This window comes from Cryptomeria japonica, chromosome 2, assembly GCF_030272615.1.
Source record: "Cryptomeria japonica chromosome 2, Sugi_1.0, whole genome shotgun sequence".
Classification (NCBI taxonomy): Eukaryota; Viridiplantae; Streptophyta; class Pinopsida; order Cupressales; family Cupressaceae; genus Cryptomeria; species Cryptomeria japonica.
Genome location: NC_081406.1, coordinates 429,212,479 through 429,230,548, shown reverse-complemented (window position 1 = coordinate 429,230,548; position 18,070 = coordinate 429,212,479). Strand labels below are relative to the sequence as shown.

Here is an 18,070-nt window from a genome sequence, read left to right as displayed (position 1 = left end):
TAGAATAATGGGTAATCCCCAAGGCGCTCCATTTGAGCCTTGGATGTATTACTTCATAAACGAGATAATGAATGGAGTCAAGATGATTGGCTGGGCTCAGATGATAAGCAATAACTTGGACAGCCAGCTGAGTAATCTGGAGGCAGACAGGACCTTTTACATGAGCTCATACTTGTTCTATTCCCTTGCTAGAACCTATAGATACAAAGGCCTCATAGTAGAGGGGAAGTGGGAAATAAAGAGAATCAATTTCCTATCTACGATTGTTACCCTCAACTCCACATGGAAGAAAAGTTACATTTCAAGAGGGTAAATGATACATTTTTTATGCATATCACACGAACACTGCAAGGTGGATTACATCAAAGACTCTCTCAACAGTCTATGGACTTCATAAGCAGACTAGGGTATTGGTATATTCAATACCTGAGATTCACCTATATCAGAATTCAGGGATTTTCCGGATCTCCCTATAAGCTCCCAATCTACCCTACCAACCGAGTTGTGCTACTGGAAGTCGTGAGGCAACTAAAGGGCTGTATAACAATTCGGACAGATAAACAAAAGAAGGCAAGAACATCCTCTCTCATGATTGGAAATGGACTAGAGGCATGCCCGTCATCACAAGTTGTTGCCACTACAGAGAAAGAGTCGGCTTGGTACCCTTTCGAGCAATACAAGGCAAAGGGGAACTTTGATCCATTCCATAAGATGAAAAAGGTAGAAAGAATGGTATTTGAGCACAAAACTGATTTGGAAGATTATTGGGCTAATGTAGTCGATAGTTTCGAAATCAGAAGAAGATTTTGGTCAAGGATTCCCCTGAGTATGGTGAGAGCAACAGAAGTATTCAGAGTTGTTGATCAAATAGAAGACAGTCGTGAGTTTCAGCAAATGGGCTTTGAGAAGATAAGAAATAGGCCACTGGCCTTGGTTGATTGGTCAGAAGGAGAAAAGTCAGATTTGGCAGACCTTGTGAGATCGGTGGTCGAATACTCCAAGTGGTGGACATCTGAGAAGACAAAGCAACTGAAGTCCAAAGGTGTTGCCCTGACTTATGATTTAATGGTAATGGATGACTCTATGTCTTCCAACCCTGGTATCTCTACAGGCAATGCTCGGAATCCAGAAAGTGTTGGGTCCCGAAAAAGAAAGGAACTGGTTGGATGCTTTGGAAAGGCCAAGGGAAAGAAAGTTATTGGGGAGAGACATGAATCCGACGAAGGTCATTCCATTTTGAGTGGTGCATCTGTTGTGCCTGACCAGAATGCAGTTGAAGAACGGGAGATGGACACAGATATGGGGAATAATGAAGTAAGAGTGCCTTCTCCTTCGATTGAAGAAATACTAAGAGAGGTTGTCGAAAACCCGGACAAGGAACAAGTTCTTAATAAAGCCACAAAAGTTGAAGAGCCTGAGCCTCCAATAGTTTTCCTTGATGGTATAGTTTGGACCAGGAGGTACAGATGGTGGATTTGATCAAAATATTGTGGAGCAGTCAACCATTCTTGAGTGGTTGAGAGAAAGGATAACGGCTAAGGTTCCTAATGAAACCCACTCTGAAGAAAATACAACAGCATTTTTGGCGAAGGTGAACGAACCAGTCGTGATTAAACCACCTAAGCAAGCTAGAAAATTCTCTTTAATTCAGAGGGATAGTACAAGGTTCAGAACGGTTCAGATAGCTCTGCCGAAAAAAGGTAAAACTCGGGACAATATTGTCTCGAAAGATTATAAAATTACTATAGTAGAGTTGCGTAAGCCTACTCAGGACCAAGAAGTCCAATACTTTGACGACTCTTGTAACGCCCTCAAGGCAAGGCTAGCCAAGGAGAAGGAAAAAAGAAGGAAGGTTGAGGAAGAGAATGAGTAGTGGAGGAAATATGTTCTCCATCTAACTAAGCCACTTAATCATGAGATACCAGTCACCCCTCTGCAGCCTCTTCCGTAAGAGTCGATGAAGATTATGAGGACATGAAGGGCACGTTCACGCAAGCTAAGGAATGGATCTCAGATGCTTCGGCACGTGCTGACATACTTGTGGAAAATTTGGTATCAGCACATGAGTCGGCTTCTTCATTGGTCAGCAGAATTCATGACTTAGCTGCAAATTGGGAAGATATTGAAGAAATCCAAGATGAAATATTTCCACAATTGAGGATTATCCGAGGTCTGTCAAAGCGAAACTTGGTAGATGCAAGTGTCATCCAGGCTGGGAATAGCTATGATTTTAACACTTGGTATTATGCTTTGGTCACCAGGATTGAAGTCCTGAAGAAATCTGAAACTAAGTGTTTTGAGACGGAGGAAAGTGTCAGAGAGATTTTAAGTAAAGTGTTTCATATGGCATCAGAAATTGGGCAGAACGAGGGTATACGAGAAAAACACATGGACATAGAGAACCTGAGAGCCAGAATTCAGTCGACCTTTTTCAAAGACTTGGGGATGATTGATAAGGGTGATCTCTCAAGGATCGCGAGTTTTCTCCTCATTGACGAAAACTTTCTTGTCCAGGCAGCTGAGTGGGAAGGCATCCTCGCCACGTGTACTGATGATGTGTACATCGTCGACTTCCAAATTAGTAACCTGCCAAGTGCCACTATGGAAGAGGTTCGACTCATCGTGTCCAGATATATTGGATCTACAAAAAAGGAAACTGGACACTCACCTTAGTGACAATAGCAGCTATGCCACATGTCACTCTTTTGTATGTTCTGACTGATAGAGTTTTGAGAAACCCTACTTAGGGTTTATAACTTTCAATGTGGGCCCTTGATCACTGTTTGATCTCGGTCGTTCATTGATTTCTAAAAAACTATATAAGGCTAGCTCCTCTCATTTGGAGAGTGTAAGGTTTTTTATATATTGTTGCGTGAAGGTCATTTTTTTCAAATAATACATTGCATGTTCACTTTCTCTTAAGCCTTTGCAATCTCTATTATTTGAGTGATTAGCATGGTTTCAATTTCCTCAACACAGTAGTTAAAAGTTATTTTAGATTTGCTTTCAAGTTGTTAGAATTGAATGAAGGATTTGATAAGTAATAAGTATTAATTAACGGTGTATCTATGCTCATACTTTTGGTGAATGGATGATTTCTATTTCACTGTGCAATGTTAGTCTAAGCCTATCCCCTGTGTATGCCAACATTTCGATCATAAGCACAACCTGTTGAAGATTACACCCGCTTTGTGTAGTTGTCCTCAGTATGGCGAAGCAAAGTGCGGTTTCCCGAGAACACCTAGTTAATAACTTAATACAGTCTCCAGAGTTCATAGGTTTAGATCAGCTCTCTTAACCCTATCTCCCTTTTTTCCGTTTTGAAATTCTAAATCCTGGAAAATCCAAAAAATAAAGAGGAAGAGCCTAAAATTGATAAATCTATCGAAGTCCAAAAGCTTAAAAGACATTCATAAACGTAAGTCCCCCTTGAGATTTTCAGCATACACTACCCAAGTAGCTATCCCACTAAAGTCGCTTGTTCGCACATATAGACCTTCGAATCAGCAGTTATTTTTCGGGAGAGGATAGAATACTTTTGGGTATCTTATTCTAATGCTTGGTAGATGATAAAACATACACCAACACAGACAAACATTGAATTGAAAGAAGCTTTGTAATTGGGGATTTGATATATCTTTGACTACAACCATGCGGATAGTCAACTTTGAAGAAAAGTGGTGCGGAGTAATTGAAACCAAGGTTCTATGGGCCTTACAAAGTGACAAAACGAGTAGGGGAGGTAGCATACGAACTAGAGTTGCCAGAAAGTAACAAGATACACAATGTATTTCATATACATTGTCTAATGAAAGCCCTTAGACAACAAGTCATTGCATCCAAAGAACTTCCACCCTTGAATGAGGATGGTAAATTAGTTTTGGTTCTCGAAAAAATTATAGATATTATTGAGGTAGTTAAGGAACAAAGTATTGAAGGAATACCTTACTAAATGGAAGAGCCTCCCCATAGAAGATACAACCTAGGAGAACGAGCAAATTCTTCAACATCCAAATATTAAATTGATTGTGGGCAAGCAATTTTAAGGAGGGGAGGCCTCAATGACCCATCATCTAAGCCTAGCTTGATTGTGGAAGAAGGAAGTAGTAAGACCAATCAGCAAAGAATGTAAACTTGCAATTTACCTACTCTCCTTATCGTGGGTTAAAGCGGAAACGATTGAGTAAGAAATCTATAATCTATAATTATTACCGGTTAAACTCTTAACAATTGATCATCAGTTAATGAAGGACCACAATGAGATAAATAATGAACAGCCCCGATTATGGAAGGTTATGACTGTTCCAAATCAAAAGATACACCCGACCAGTACTACACGATATTTAATGGAGGTCACACACCCATTTGGAATTGGAATATGTCTTTGTTTATTTGTATCCTATTTGGATCTGCTCTCTTGAGCATTATTGCCTTTGGCATAGAGGGTTGCATAATTCAAAGTTCGCATCAGAAATAGCACCAAGACAATTGCATATTTATCGAGTATAAATCTGAGACAGCAATTCATCCTTCATTGATATAGGTGAACACGAAAGTTTGTCAGCATAATACCATTGTCAAATCAGACACAGCTTGCCAACATTAATGCTATAATTCAAGGAGGAGATTGAAAGCATATATTTAACAATGTTATATCAGAAAGAGCAGAAATCTCATCTAAATCTGCAGATTGAAACATCTAACTTACAGCATATTCTACACTATTATATCAGGCATAACAAAGTCGCAGATCAGAGATAATTCATCTACACAAGACATTGGTTGCATTGCACCTAGTGCATATATATATCACTGATCAAGATCATTTTGCATGCACTGAATTGTCAAATCGAAGATAGCAGTGATATTGACTTCATATCATCAAATTACAAGTGGAAAACATTGTGTATCAAATCATTCTTGCATAAATTATCATTATTTATTAGCATTAATGGTGAAATTGAGGAAAGAAATCTCTCGCAATTGATTCTTATAAGTTAAAAGTTCCTACTTCATAAAATATAACAAAAGGGGGCATCACAATTTCTTCAATTCTTTTTCCACATGAGACACACCATTGCAATCGATTCAATAGGTGCAAACCTGATTTCACTTAGCATAATCTCATATGGAACTGAAACTTTTATTTTGAACTTGATTGTCATCAAGCACTTTTCAATTCTTTTAATTTGTTTCCACTTAGATTTTGACGTATTGGTAGCCCAAAATTCAGACCCATATAGCACCACTAAAAGCACTAGGAGCACAAAAAGAATTTAAATGGTTTTGCAGTCAAATAACTCTGCCCCTCTGCATCTATTTTGGACAGCATATAAAGATTTCCAACCTCTCAAAGTTCTCTTTTCTCCACAACCCTCCCAACTAAGCTTCTTGTTCAAGTCAATCCCAAGCTATTTGAACTCAGTTACTATTTCAAGAGTGTTGCCTTCATTGTTGGAGAAAATCGTGAATTTGCTCTTGCTGCCACTAACTTGCATCCAAAAATGTTCGAGGGCATATAAATGCTCTTGCAACTAGTGAGCTGATTTAGCAATCAAAATAAGGTCATTTGCATATAAAAGAAGCTTGATCATAAACTTTTGCAAATTGAGTCATTCTTCAACCTTGTCAATATATAAACCAAAAAGAGTGGAGATAGAGGTGCCCTTGTTTGACCCCAATGTCACTCCAGAAACATTCTAAAATGCCTGCGAAGTTTCTAGTTTTGAATTTAACTTCTTCATAAAGCCTATGAATAGCCACTCTTACATGCATAGGAATACCAAGTTCATCCATTCTACACCATAGCTTATCCCTGGACAACACAAGGCGTTCACTCTTTAGTTTAGATGCGACATTGTTCTCAACTAAAAAAAGCATCATGACAGTCTAAGAAATGACTATTTCTAACGAAAACAGTGTTGCTCCCGTTTCAATGGGAAACGGGGACTTGCTATTGAATTTCTAATAACATGGTTATGTTGTTAACATTATTTCTAATATTATATAATGTTAATGTTATAAAGATCTTGTTCATAAATACTTAATGGTTAGAAAGTTTTTCCCAAATTGTTATTTGCAAGGATTCTTCATGAATAATAGTATTTTATTCTATTTTATTTTTATCAGAATGCTTTTTGTTAAGGTGTCCAAAAATACCCCAAAATAGTTTGACAATAGCTGTGCACTAACTCATGATTTATCGGTGCGGTGACGTGGTATCACATGATTTGTTGCTTTTTAGATCTAAGAAATAAATTTCTTTCAATTGTTTATACTCATGATCAACACTAACAAGTTTAAACTCACAACTACTAGTGTTATATTATTAAACTATTGACCATTAAACAAATAAATGCTATAACTATTGGGACATGCTCAAGTACTGGATCTTCTCCCCTAATGCATCAATATTTTATTTTGGGTTATTTTTAGCATATTGTGGAGCAATATAATTCCAAGACTAGGGTATCCCTTCCTTCAAGCCTCTAGAAATCTTGTGTGATAATTTCAAATCACTCAATTTTTTTTAGCAGCTTACATGGGAAGTCCCCTAATTATATCTAAGGTTTCAGCTCCATATCATAAAATATGATGCAACAACAACATACTTTTTGTTGAGGTGTCTTAAAAGACCCAATAAAAAAGTAAGACAAATCATTGCACACTAAGTCATCTTTTATAGGTGTGCCGATGTGGCATCACATAATTTGTTGCTTTTTGGATCTAAGGAATACATTTCTTTCAACTATTGATACTCATGATCAGCACTAACAATTTTAAAGTCACAACTACTAGTGCTATATTATTAAAAATATTGAACATTAAATCAACAAATACTACAATAACTATTTGAACATGCTCAACTACTAAATCTTCACCCCTAATAATTGACCAAAAAAATAATTCATTTGCTTATTACATTTAATTAATACCTTCATCTTCACACATATAATTAACAAAAATCTTATCAGTTTTCACTCTCAAAGAAAACTCCTATAAAAGTCCATAGAGGAAAAAACTACACCCATATATGTTGCATCTTTTGTGGGCTTATTATGTTAAAATTCATCTACACAACAATAAATGAGCGATGTAGAAAAGAGAATGCAAACCTCATGTAAAAGATTTGTACCCTCACTTGACATGTAGAAAATGCGCTTTATTCTTGCTGGTAGTAATGGTATTGAAGACACAACCTGACCATATGATCTCAAACTTATCAAAGCTTTATTAAATACCACAATCAACATTAGATGAGTGAAATATTAATTATCAATGTAAAGAAAGATCATTAAAAAGTAAATAGAAGCATAGAAGATAAAAGATACAATGCCTTACCTTTTGCCTTTAAGCTACTATTTTTTATTATCCCATTTCAAAAAAGATGAGTTTATAGATAATATGGATGCAAACAACATTAAATTCACAATACATATTTTGAATTGTGCCTTTTTTTTTAATTTCAAAATCAAAATAAAATAAAAAAGATTTATTTCTGCTAAAAAACAAATGATTTTTTTTATCTTCATGGGCCTATAATGTGCCGCATAGAAAATAAAAAAGTTTATAGATTCAAACTCAATTAAAAAAATGATCAAAAATGAGATAAGTGGGCTTATTAAATCATAATGAAAACAAAACAAAAGCTGATATCGTATACTTCTTACCATCCAACAAAGACAAATAAATAATGAATGTGTTATAGAGCTGGTATCTTGAACTTGAATCTACAATACAACAAAGCACATGTTCTAGAAAGCAAGAGTATCCAAAGGTAAGAAACGCAATTGTTACCACCATTAGTGTTTGCACCAACATTTGTTCCTAATTGGCACACCTTCATTTCTCTTAACAAATCTTTACGTTGATTCTATTGTTGGACCCTTTGCTCAATAGCTTGTTGTCCTTTGACCAATGTCTCTAATAAACTCAAGAACCTTTTCTCTCCTTGATCTCTAGAACTCCCTTCGCCCATGTTGTCTTCCTTACTCTTCTTTGTCAAGTGTTTAGTGTTGTTTACACTATTATGTGTCCTCTCATGTAAACGAGGTATGCTGGAATCAGTCTCACCTGTCGAAACTTGTGCAGGATACCACTGTTTTCTAATTTCCTTCTTGTAATATCTTCTCTCCCTTCATTCATGAAAGGCATAGGCTTGCAGCAAAACCAGCTCTGATACCATTGTAAACTCCACTATTGGATTGTTCACCTCATTCCTCAAGGAATTTGGTCAAACGGTTTGCATGTTTACAATTAGAGAGATTTCAAATTTGGAAATAGTATTGATAACATTTATTGCAGATTCCTTACCTTAAAGTGAACTCAAACATGTATTGATTGAACAAACAGGTTTTCTTTGTAGGAATGGATTAAGTTCTTTCTTGTTGTATTCTCGGATATACAACATTATCAACTCGCGTTGTTGAAACTTGAAACATTCAATGGCGTTCACAAAGATTCTCAAGTAATGAAAAGAAATATAAAATGTTACCCTGAGTTTCTGGGATATGGATGGCAAGGGGCAGCAGGACGCATTTCTAGGATGGAGATTTTTTTTTTTACCAATTTTGGGGATGGCTAGGGAATGGCAAAGGGGATGGCTATGTTAAATATAGGGAAAGTTTATAATATATACGGAAGTTTAAAATATGCATATGAAACATGGATAAAACTTGCATATATACATTAATTCATATGAAAACATGGATAAACCATGTATACATGCATTATAGAACCTTAACATATAACATTCGTGTTCAATTGATGACCATGTTTGACCACCAATATGGATGGTATTGATTAGTCTACACTAGCCGTTCCCGTTGATGTTCATTTCCAGCCCAAACATGTGAATCTAAAGGAGTTGTTCATGTTTATAAGTTCTTTAGGCTATGGGTGAGACCTATTTATCCTTCATATCACTGAAAACTCCACTGTTGCAGACCCACAACAACTTTTTTGCACACTTCCGAAGTTCTCAGTGTTTGTGAAATTTATTACCAGGCTGCTTCATTATTTCTAAGTGCTTTTGGCACTGACTCGGACATATTTACCCTTCATATCAGTGAACAATCTAGTGTTGCAAACCTATAATCACTTTCATATACATTACCAAGTTCTGGAGGCTTGTGAAATTGAATTGTGCTTGCTGCCCAAATCTGTTGCAGCACCTATCCTAGTGTTTTCTAGACTTTTTGTTGTAGACAGAACAGACATATGTAGTTTAATGTGTATGAAATTTAGCAAACACTTGTGCACAATTGCTAAGGTGTGAGGGCCCACAAAAAGAAATAAAAAAATGTTTCCTTTAAAGCATTTGACTCTTTGTTTATGAAATATACCCGTTAATTTTTTTGAATTTTTTTCCAGTTACAAACACCACAAACACCCCTTAAGGTTAGGAAATATAAACTCAATACTGATGAAAGATAACCCTTCCACTTTCTGATCACCAAGAGCCCAATGTGGGAAGGTGAGAGCATACAGTGAATAGCAGATCGTTAACTCCAATAATCAACTGAAATTACAATGTCGAGTGGTGAACCAGCCACTTTTGCTTGTCCAGCCAGCAAGAACAACTAAAGGAGACTCACTCAACCACTTTTCAGTGGGAGGACGATTATTATAACAATGAAATATATCACTCAACCACTTATGCAATGAGAGGACTGAAAAACTTAATAACAATCCACTCAACCACTTATTCAGCGGGAGGACAAAAGTACAATGAAATAAGATAGGCGGCAAAGCTAGCCTCTTCCACTTATTCAGTGGGGGATGTGATACAATCCAAAAATAAGATAGTTGTTAGTACTACTAATTAGCTTTACAATACATATCATGGATTTTCAAATCAAAGATATCGCTGTCCAAAGCTGTGTTGTGACCTTTTTGCACATCGCCCCATTGCTAACGGGGACCCCCTCTTCACTAGCTTCCTGCGTTGTTAGGTTAGGGTTTTGGCTGCTTAGTGGGAAATTTTGCGTTTCTCGTGCCCGAGTCTCGAAGTTTTGATCATACCTAGTGCCGTCTAGGGTTTTTGAAGTGTTAGGATCAAGTTGCAAAAAATGATATTTTTAAATGATCCTAAGTTTTGTCTAAGTGTAGACCCATTTGAACGTTAACATCTTTTTAAACACGCGCATCAGTGATTTTAAAGTGCCAAGATGTTCACAGACCTTTTGGAGTTGTTTTCTCGCTCCTAAGGTATCATTTAAGTTGGTTTTGCACTTTATTCCAATATTTTCCTTGCGTTTCGCTCATTTTTTTGGAAAATTAGTATAAGTCCAGTCAAATTTAAAGTCGCTCAGTGATTTTGAGTGGTCAAAATGATAAAATCCTAAGGGAAATCCTTGTTCCAAGGGTTAAAGGGTCAAAATCCATGCTAGAGGTGCTTTTCCCCTCACATTCCAAACTACCCAACCCATTCCCCCACTCAAAATCCATACTACACATGGGTTTCCTCTGGAATCCATACTGGCTACTAATTTCCCCCATCCATACCCAAGTCGAATTTCCCTTGGAAGTGTTAAAATTTGGCGAAGTGTCCGTATTTATCTAGACTGCCATCGAATTTCCCCTGGGAGTGCGGACTGGAGTGCGGACTGGAGTGCCGACTGGAGTGCAAGGATAATTCCATGCCTGGGTCGATTTTCCACCAGGATTTTTGTGACGACTAAGTGAGGATTTTTGTCCAGATTTTTATCCAAACAAAGGTCGATTTTCCCCTGAGCATTTTTGTAAGGATTTTTGTCCGGATTTTTATCCAGACAAGGATGGATTTTCCACTGGGAACATTATGAAGAGTTTTGAGTCCAGATTTTCATCCAGACTAAGGTCGAATTTCCACCAGGGAGATATTTTTCCAAGCTAAGTGACTTTTAAGTGTGGATTTTTGTCCAGACAAATATCGAATTTCCCCTGGGGGTGATTTTTTGCAAATCGAGTGCATTTTTGTCTGGATTTTTGTCCAAACTCACATCGAATTTCCCCTAGAAGGGTTTTTATGTGCATTTTGATGAAATTGAGCATGGATTTTTATCCAAGCATGGGTCGAATTTCCCTTATGGGGTAAATTTTGACACTTCAATGATTTTTGAAGGGATTTTTCAATCCCAACTGATAGCGATTTTCCCTTGGAGGCTTTATTTTGGGATCTAAATTGCAATATTTTAATAAATAAGCCCCATTTAATTGCTTTTAAATAATTGTTAAATGATTATTTAAAATTTAAAAGCAAATTTAATAACTTGCAATAATCATTAAATGATTGAACCTTCTAGAAGCAAGTTAGGGTTTCACCAAGCAAGTATTTATACAAGTGTTTTATCCCACATTACTTGTGTGGTGAAAGTGAAAGATGAAAGCAAGTATATGAGAGGAACTTCAGCATTATTTTATTATTATTTCTGCCAGGTGTCTCCATGAAAGCGATTTTTCTCCAAGTTGGGCGAATTTTTTAGCAAGGCGTTTTTGTGAAGTGTGGGATTAAGGATTTATTTTCCTCCATTTTTTCCAGCTTGTTGATCTATTCCTCTTGGCTGCCATTAAAGACCCAGTTTCAGATTTTCGATTTTGCTAAGTTTGACGATTTTTTTCCAAATTTAGCATTTTTTGGTAAAAGTTGGCAATTTCATGTCTAGAGACTTGGGCGATTTTTTCTCCACCATTTGTGCTTGCTGTCCAAACCTTCATTGCTGCAAATTACTGCCATTAACAACATTTTTCAGAATTCTGAAAATTTCGATTTCTTGCTAAGGAAGGCAAATTTTTGTGTTTGGGGTATCCAACCCCAACTTGGGTGATTTTTTCAGATTGCTGCCATCTTTCATTGTTGCAGATCTAAGCTACCATTGACAACAATTTTCAGAATTCCATTTTGGCGCTAGACTTGGGAAAATTTCGATTTTGCTTGGGAGATGTTTTGGTGCCATATTTTGATGATTAACATGCATGTTTTGTGGCTGCCATCATTTCCAGCCTGCTGATTTGCTTCAGATCGGAGGTTTGCTTCAGATTTTGACCTCCATTAATGGCTGCCATTAACTTTCAGACTTGAGTTTTTATTGCCCAGCCAATATTAACTTAAACATTTAGCATTTGGAGGTGTTCTATGGAGTTTTCTGTGCATTTTTTAGACCATTTTATCGCTGTTGCAGGTCTGAAACTCCATTGTTAGGCGGTTGTCCTCAGAAATTTTCATTTCCAGCCACCTAACCAATTTTGGCGAACTTGCTTGGGGCTGTTTCCTTAGCAATTTTTCATCATTTTCAGGGATTTAAACCACTTTGCAAGGTGTTGGTAAGTCTGAAGTATCCTATTTTCAGACTTGTCCTCAGAAAACTAAATTTTACCAGCCATACTTACATTCCAGAAAATGATTGTTTTCATCAATAAAACTGATTTTTATTGATTTTATGCACATTTTGAAGATTACAACATGTTTTTAAAAAGTCTGAATTTTTAGGTTGTCTTCAGAATTTTGACCTCCATTGTTGACTGCGGAAGGTGTCTTCAGACATTCATTGTGTGAAAACACAATCGTTCACACCTTTTCCTTAGTCATCATCAATCCGGTATACTCCTTTGCATTCTTTAGCTTGCATATTTTCTAAACGTAAGGAGGTATTAAATGAAATTTATGGTAGGCTTCCATGCCTTAGTGTTGTCACACTATGAACTTAATTACTAAAATTTACCAAGTGTGGATTATTTTCCTGACTCCATGCTCTGAATTAGCTAAATCTTTAGAAAGTCAGGAATTTTATTACAAGTATTATTTATTTTCCTAAGTATAACTTCGAGCTTCATACAAGTGCGATGTCAAAGTTAGGATACAAGGAAAGAAAAGAGTTGTTGAAGACGCTGGAGACTGGATTTTATCCAAAGTTTAAGATTTCATCCAGATGGAAGGAGATCGCTGATACAAACATGCATTTCCTGGACTTCGACCAGATGCAGCGTCGAATGTTCAGAGTCAGAGATCAGATTCCATCAACAGCATATGCGAATATTATTTAGAGTGGCATTTTCCATGCCATTGGATTTCCACAATCCATACAGTGTAGTGAGCTTATCGTGGAATGTGCACGATATTACGATCCGCTCACAAGAATGATTAAGAGTCCTAAGGGCGTAGTCACCGCCTACCTTGTTGAGGATGCCATTGCTGAGGTGTTTGGAATTCCACGCGGAACAGACATGAAGGATGTGACCAAGGAGGATTATGCAAACAGATACACAAAGAAGATGGGTGTATGCAAGAATTTAATTAACAAAGAGTGGATGATTGAGCCTAGGTCTCATCATTCCAAGGCTCCCAAGACACTTATGTGCATAGATTTTAAGGAGGAATATAGTGATTTGATATTCCTACTCAACAGAGTGATAGGGATGCCGCAGGGAGCGATATTTCATGGATGGATGTTCTACCTCATCCAGGATTGTCTTAGAGGAACACTAGTGAATTGGTCCAACATTATAAGTGACAATCTGGATTTCCAGCTGAGGAATGTAGAGCAGTCCAAGTCATTCACCATGACTTCCTACCTGGTGTGCCTGCTTGCACAATTTGTTTCATACAGAAGATTAATATGCAAAGGTGAAGTCGGGAATGGGCAAGCACAATTTAAGAGTTACGAATGCTACCCCCAGCTGAGCATGCACAGAATTGAAGACTATAAGAGAGTGAATGATGCGTTCACTATGTACATCACATGGATGCTGCAAGGCGGAATCCACAGAAGATTGTCCAAGGGGGCAACAGAGTTAATAGAGAAATATGGATCATGGTATATATAGTTTCCCACTTTCACATACCTCAGGATTCATGGGTTTCAATCTGAACCCTACAAACTTCCTAGGTATCCAACCAACAGAATGATATTGTTGGAAGTGGTGAGACAGCTTCTAGAGTTCGATGTTATCCAGAGAGAGAAGCACAGGACATGAATGACGTTCCCTATTTCAGTTGGGAAGACGTCCAAGGTTTGCCAATCCGCCATAGCCGCCAGCAATGCAGGTGAGGAGATTGCATTCTACAGATTTGCAACCTACAAGAAAAGAGAAAGATTCGATCCAGACAAGAAGGTCGGAAGGATCAGGGGAGGAGATTGCATTCTACAGAATGATATTGTTGGAAGTGGTGAGACAGCTTCTAGAGTTCGATGTTATCCAGAGAGAGAAGCACAGGACATGAATGACGTTCCCTATTTCAGTTGGGAAGACGTCCAAGGTTTGCCAATCCGCCATAGCCGCCAGCAATGCAGGTGAGGAGATTGCATTCTACAGATTTGCAACCTACAAGAAAAGAGAAAGATTCGATCCAGACAAGAAGGTCGGAAGGATCAGGGGAAAGAAGTTCACTCATAAGGTTGACATAGAGGATTATTGGGCTAACTTGATGGACGAACAAGCAGTGAAGAGAAGAATGTGGTCCAGAATGTCAATGGATTTCATGAGGAAGTGTGGGCTTTTCCTCATCCCTGATCGGGTATTAGATGATAGAGATCATACACACCCACATTATGAGAATGAAATGAAGAAGGCAATCCTATTACCTAATTGGTCAGAGTCAGAAGAGATTGACCTGAATGTATTGATGAGAGAGGTCTTGAATTTCTCCCGCACATGGGTGGATATACAGATGAATAAGTTGGTTGACATGGGTGTTCCCTTCACTTATGAAAAGATGAAGCCGGAAGAGTCTACTTTCGAGGATGATCAGAGGACTGTCAGTGATGTCAGGATTCATGCAGACGAAGAGAGTCAAGCTCCCAAGAGAAGGAAGAACATGCCTGGAGAAGTCAAGGCTAGAGGGAAGAAGATTGAGGAGGTGAAGAAGAAACAGAAGACTATCACTCCACTTGTCATTCCTTCACCCCCTCCCAGTGTCTCATCAATCGAAGTAATTGAAGTAACAGAACAGAATAAGGAGACTCAGCAGTGTTCCAACACAGTGATACTACTAGAGAATATTCAGGAATTCCATGCCACAGCGACATCTGCAGCTCCTGATGAGAATAATGATCAGCCGGAATCCCCTACTGTCCTTTTGGAAGTTAGCTTGGGAAATGAAGTATATGATTGGACCAGGAGTAATCCTGATGATAATGATGATGTTATTTCGGCATTGAAAGGACTTGATCGAGGAGTGTCTTGATGATGGTATGGAAATGGCCGCTATTCCTGAATGGCTGAGGAGAAGTATGGAGAAAAGTAAACAAATGATAGAGGTACAGACTATTGATGATATTGATGACTACCTAGCTAGGAGTGCTAAGGAGAAGGAGCCCAAGAGAGCGGAGATTTTGTCGCACATAGCTAGAGACGAGACAGGAATGCGGATTGCACAGATTGATGTTCCTATTGCAGGCATGACAGCGAACATTGCACAGACTAAATTATTCATAACTCTCCCAAAACCCATTGGACTTGCATCAAATCAAAAGAAAATGATAGATATAACATAGGCGACCAAAATAGAACCTCAAACCTGCAACTCCAGAGAGTGGAAAGCAGCTGCACGCATCCCAAGGCAGCAAGGAAAGGGGGCAGTACAGTAGAAAGTTCGATCTGCTCCAAAAAATCGGAATCCACACCAAACACCGCGCCAAGTTAGAAGAATGTTCGCCTTCCCAGTACGCTTCCAAAGAGCCGATAGCCAGAATGATGGGCCGCACAGGCAGGGAGATATGAGCAAATCTTTGCTTCAGCCACACCAAACCAGCAACTCCAGAAAACACACCACACTGAAAAACTGAGATTACACACTGAAAACTTCACCAAGGATACACCACTCAACTAGGTACTATGTCTCAAGTACGAAACTGGCAATACTAGGGAGCCGCACTCCAAAGCTTCAAGTTCAATTGCCAAACCGACAGCATAACGATGCAATTTCATAAGATAAACAAAATGAAAGGCCAAGGCACATACTTATAGCTTTCTCCTCAAATCGAACCGCATTTCCCTCCAATATGTGATCAAATTACCTTTCATTTGCTCCCATTCCATTTCATGTCATTTCCTAGACTTGGTGCCCACTCCAAGACTCTTGGGTGAACTTTTCAAGTTGTCAATATGTTATAAAATAATAACATTACAAAGCATCAATAACATGAAATTTGGGCACCCACCTAAGTTAGGAAAAATATGAAACTTAGGATAAAATAATATTTCCCTTTTTCCTAAGTTGTCCATGAAAATCAATTAGATATTAAAACCTCATGCCTAAGGTATTAATATATTAAAAAGTACCTTCATCAAAAATACTGATTATTGCCAAAATCAAGGATGAAGTTGTGCGATGAAGACCATAGAACTACACTGAATCAGGACCCTGGCCGAGACTGCTAAAAATAGAAATGCTCAACACAACCACTTACTAAAAATAGTAAGTCAAGGAATACTACTCCGAAAAACATGATCTTGGCACCCAAAGAAAGAGCTTGGAAAGCTCAGTAGAACTGCATCATCCAAACAGCCAAACCCTAACTTACTAAAAATAGTAAGTTCTCACTTCACCAAAGAATCACATGCATGTTATGCCACCCTAGAGTTCATGGAAAACCCGGAAGGAAACCATAAGCAGAACTGAACAATTCCCTCCTGACAAACCCTAAAAAGCTTGTGCAGAACTCCACAAAAGTTGGAAACCCTAATTCTTCTTTCCAAATACCCTACGGGTCTCCAGAATAGGCCAATGGACCACTGAATGCACATCACTGAGAAGGGGACATTACACTTGGCTTGAGTGAGAAGGAATGTAGAGCAATCTCTTCAAAGTTCTCCATATACGAGTTTGCAATAATGGTATACAAGTTTGCAATGATGGTATACAAGTTTGCAATGATGGGAGAATGGGGGAAGCTCATTGCCACACAATCAACATGCTCATGCATAACACCTTGAAAGGAGAAAAAAGTAGATCTTAAGCATAACTCTACAAGGGTGGCAATCTCTTCACTAGAGTTGTGCCAAACTATCTCAGCAGAATCAGGAATAGGAAACTTGGTAAAGAGGGAAATGACATCAAAACTCACCAAGAGGTCATTGCTCTCAAATTTTTTGTCTCTGATAAATTGGACAAAATCACAAGAATCCCTCATAAAGGAGTCCGACTTCCCTATCAGTGGGCCAATTAGTTTGGAAAGGAAAGAGGTCAGATTGTAAGTGGGGGAGCCAATGGTATCAACTATGGGTCTAAGAGGAAAGTCAATTTTATGAATTTTAGGGACAACATAGATACAAGGGGTTACTTCTTGGAGAGCAAAAGATGCTTCTTCAGGTCATCGTCAAAAGAGGAACCAAAAATTGCCAACTTGAATTTTCTTAAAATTTTGGCACGTGGATTTGGCATAAGATTTTGTAGCTACTCATATCCAAGAGAAGTTCCAACATTTTTGCAATGTAGTCTTGCCTATTCATGATGGTAGTGGCATGAACTTTGTCAGCTTTGGTAATGATCAAGTCATTATTGTTCATGAGCTCGTTAAAGGAAAGATGTTCTACTTTATGAACATTACTCTTAGGAGGGTCAACGTGTGTTAAAGCTATAGAACAATCTTGCCTTCCCTCTTTGGCAATGTACATAGGAAGGGAACGAATAAGGCTTTCAATTTAACACAATCTAAACCAGAAACAACAACAACCACAGACAATGAATTTTGAAAGCAAATAAGTTTTGACATTTGCTAATTGGTTCAACTCTAATGTAAACTCTCAATCTAACACAAATGTTATGTATAAAGGACCTATAATGTATCTGATGAATCTTTATCAATGTCATCATATGAATGTTTTAGATTTCCTTATTATTTTAAAAATTTCTTGGTCTTTCCATAGTTGTCCCCATTTTCGTCACATGTTGTCTCCAAAAATGATCCAAAGAAAAGCCATCTCCAAACCTTGCCCTAGCGTCCCAAGCCATACCCATCTTGAAAACTTGGGGTAACATAGGATAATCTAAATTAGATTCAAATTTGTTGAAGATGCAAAAAATATTTTCTCAACTATGCTCTCTACATGTGAATCATAAACCACCCCCTATGCTCTTTTCATTGTTGAT

General features: G+C 37.9%; 1 protein-coding gene across 1 annotated transcript in view; it reads right to left on the bottom strand.

Moving 5' to 3' along the window:
* The window catches only part of LOC131062017 (uncharacterized protein YNL011C), a 255,936-nt gene that overhangs the window by 104,017 nt on the left and 133,849 nt on the right, over positions 1-18,070 (bottom strand). Inside the window, exon 8 of the mRNA XM_057995873.2 lies at positions 7,116-7,199. Within this exon, the coding sequence (XP_057851856.2) occupies positions 7,116-7,199 (84 nt within the window). The remainder of the gene's footprint in view (positions 1-7,115; positions 7,200-18,070) is intronic.